This window comes from Morone saxatilis, unplaced genomic scaffold (assembly GCF_004916995.1).
Source record: "Morone saxatilis isolate NCDOM2014 unplaced genomic scaffold, NCSU_SB_2.0 Contig8, whole genome shotgun sequence".
Lineage (NCBI taxonomy): Eukaryota > Metazoa > Chordata > Actinopteri > Moronidae > Morone > Morone saxatilis.
The window spans coordinates 11,780,644-11,784,057 of record NW_023340257.1 but is presented as its reverse complement, the minus strand read 5'-3'; the positions used below and the strand labels follow the sequence as shown (position 1 = coordinate 11,784,057).

At 42.1% G+C, this 3,414-nt stretch overlaps 1 protein-coding gene across 1 annotated transcript in view; it reads right to left on the bottom strand.

Moving 5' to 3' along the window:
• clpb (caseinolytic mitochondrial matrix peptidase chaperone subunit B) overlaps nt 1-3,414 on the bottom strand; it is a 29,147-nt gene that overhangs the window by 11,017 nt on the left and 14,716 nt on the right. The window contains 1 exon segment of the mRNA XM_035680442.1: nt 1,643-1,740. Coding sequence (XP_035536335.1) covers nt 1,643-1,740 — 98 coding nt within the window.

The window sequence follows — 3,414 nt, the reverse complement described above, 5'->3', positions numbered from 1 at the left end:
AATATACTTTAAAAAAAAAAAAAGTACAGTGTGCAGGAGCTGATTTTTGTTACTTGCATAAGCAAATAAATTAATGGATGTACAGAAAATGTTTTATTTCGTAAACAAAGCTACATAAAGCATACAATATTTACACCATCATTTCGTCAATGTGTTAGATATCACAGAAACTGTGGACTGAAACTTTTAAAATGCATCTTCTTCTTTCTCTCAGTCTCTCTACTTCCTCCCCTCACTCCCTACCACCAACTTCATCGAGTAATTTCCTAGCAGCTATCTGCTTTCCCCCTTCCTCCTCTTTAACTCCCTCTACCTCTATCAGCCTTAGCCTCCATTTCTCTGACACACTTCCTCTTTGCTGTTGATTTTATCTCTTTCCACCTCTCCTTCTCCGCCCACATCTTTTCTTTCCCCTTATTTTCATGTCTCATTTTCACACTTACTTGCCACCCCTCAGTTTCTCTCCCTCTTTCTTTCTCGCAGCCGCCCCATGACTCATTCATCCTCTCCTCTTTGTCTCCTCAGACTCCAGGTTTTTGCCCTGCAGTGGAGGCCGGCTGTTTATTCTCTCTCTCCATCTTGCTTAGCGCTGGCCTGCTGTCAAGCCGGTAGATAACTACGGATAACTCAAGTTTTATTTAAGAAAAGCAGACCCCGCTTCTACTACTATTTCACTTGTGAAATACCAAGAGCTGAGCAGTGAGGAGTTCCTTTCACTCAGCTGATTGTGTAGCGTTGTACACTTCAAACCTGCCTCAAGATCAGCCTCAGTCAGACTTCCATCCAAGAAAATATTAGACAAAGGAGAACAGATTCTTTTGTATATCTATAGCGTTCTTAGTGTATCTTTACAGTGTTTGTGATTATGTAAACGCTTACATGAGCAGAAAGTGCTGAATCAAATCTCCATGCTGCCTCATCTGACCAAACTGACGTGAATTTTAAGTGATGGCAATCATAAATACATTATTCTATCAATATATTTTAGACCACATATCTTGATGTCAATAACGTGACAATATTTTGGAGACGACTGATTTCAGGAGATATTTATGTGCAAGACATTTTAAAGAAACAAAGTGATTGAAAAAATCTGGGCATTAATACATAATTTAACTTCGGTGTCTTTCTGGAGATTTCTGAGGTGCTTGTTTTTGAAGATTCATCGCCTGGCTTTGTGCCGTGGTTTGATGCAGAGTGCAGTGATTTATTTTCATTTTAATGCAAGATGATGACCATCGAGATCAAGGTAAAAAACACGTAAGCGAAAACACAATTCAGATTATCTAGTCCCATTTAACAATATCTCTATAAAGTGACATATAATCCAACTTTACTCTTAGGAACATGTTTTTAACCCCAGTTAACCTCCACCAGCTTTCACAACTCTAATACTCAAAAGCATCTGTCACTCAGTCACCAGGATGACACAGACCTCCTGAGGAGTGTGTGTCTGCGTGCATGAAGGCAAGTAAATGACACAGATGTCTGCTGAGTGAATTGTGCTGACTCATTCAGACCAGGCCACAGGAAACAACTACAGTATCAAAAGCATTAGAGCGCATTGGAAACTAATGTTGTTTTAATTGTTCAAACATTCTGTGCAACAACGTGTTTGTGTGTCTGTATGAGCATGTCATACCTTGCCCTCCCACTGCTGCAGTACTGTGCTCACGTCTCCCTCCTTAGCGTAGGCCCGTGCTGTGTGTCCCAAACCATTGGTCTGCAGGGGGTTGGCACCTGTATGCAAACATGCAATACACACACACAAATCGTTCATACATTAGAAAAAAAAATGTAATAACCTCTAGACACTCATAAAGAACAAAACAGAACAACATTTCTTTTTATAAAAATGTACCTATCTTTTATATCCTAAGTACAAGAATATGCACACAACACCTCAGCAGGAGGGTCGACACGTCGATCGAGAGAGTGAGGTTAGGGGTGAGAGGTCACATGGGTTCAGGGGTCACGGACACTGCAGTGAAGCAGGAGGGCCACGCAATGACCCTGTAGGGGGTTTCATATCTGCAACGCGTGCCAATAACACACACTTTGACCCTTACACCCGCACACCAACACCCTGGATTATTATACAATCTATACACACTGCAGGGTGATGCAGGTTGGGGGCCATCGCACACACTTCCACACAGCAGGAGGGGTCAAATGGAGGAAAAACTTTGTTAAACAGCAGATCTAAGCATAAATGAGGAAGAAACATATCACAGCATGTGTGAAGTGTGCCAGGACTGGACAGCAGCGGGCTTGTCAGTGAGGGTGGTTAGCAGTGCCTTCTGCCCTGACCTGTGCCACCGCTCTCAACCCAGAGTCACCAACACACACGTGCTTACACATGAACAAGTGTAGGTTTCCATCACATCGTCTACAACGGAGACAAAATGCAATGAATAATGGGAAGGAATAGTTTTTTGTTTATTCGTAAGATCAGCTACACATATGAAAAGCAGCCTTTTGTAAACAATCAAGGCCATTCAGGCAAAGTCAAAAACATTTAACATTTGAGATTTTGCAGAAACATGTTTACAATCCTCAAACTATGGTATAGAAAAAAACATGTCAAAACTCACATATTGTGTCAGCACTAGTAACAAAAATGTCGAACGATACGCAGCCCTATTCCTGTATTTACCAATACAGGTAACAAACAGCACTCCTGTTATGCATGGATTTCTCTGGACTGACTCAGACCTCACTGGTAACATGAAAAGATTAGTTGACTGTAAGTGATAAAACTCATTGTAGATATATTCAAGAGTATATGAAGGTCTCTACTGTGACCCTTCAGCTGACGAGGGCAGAGGTTTGTACTCAATCTGAAAATGATGCACAGAAACTACATTAGTGACCACGATACTGTGTGTACAAGATGTTGAATGGTGCATTAAGAACCAGATGACCCATTTGAAGTTTTTCTGAGTGAGCTACACTCACGAAAACTGTAACAGTGTATGTAATCAATACAAGTGCTGGTTGTTCCTTTGCTCTGAGCGCTGACCGCAGAGACTAATAATCACTGTGATGATTATCGATAAACCCCTAAATTTTGTGACCTGCTCACAAAGCTATCGATCCCGACTACAATACACCACCAACCCCCCCACTCCACCCACCAACCAAAAACATGAGGGAGGAAAGCAATAAAGTACCTTACCACACAACGGCAGCGACGGCAACCACAGACGCACACACGAGCGACAGGCACACCACACCACACCACGACAGCAACACACACAGTCACAGGCACTGGACATAATAAATAGCATCATTTAGGGCTTTAATATCAGGCCAACCCTCTGGGCCATAGCACTTTATAACAGGATCAACACTAACGACACTCACACAAACAGACACACACCCCAGCTGAACATTCACACAAACACACACACA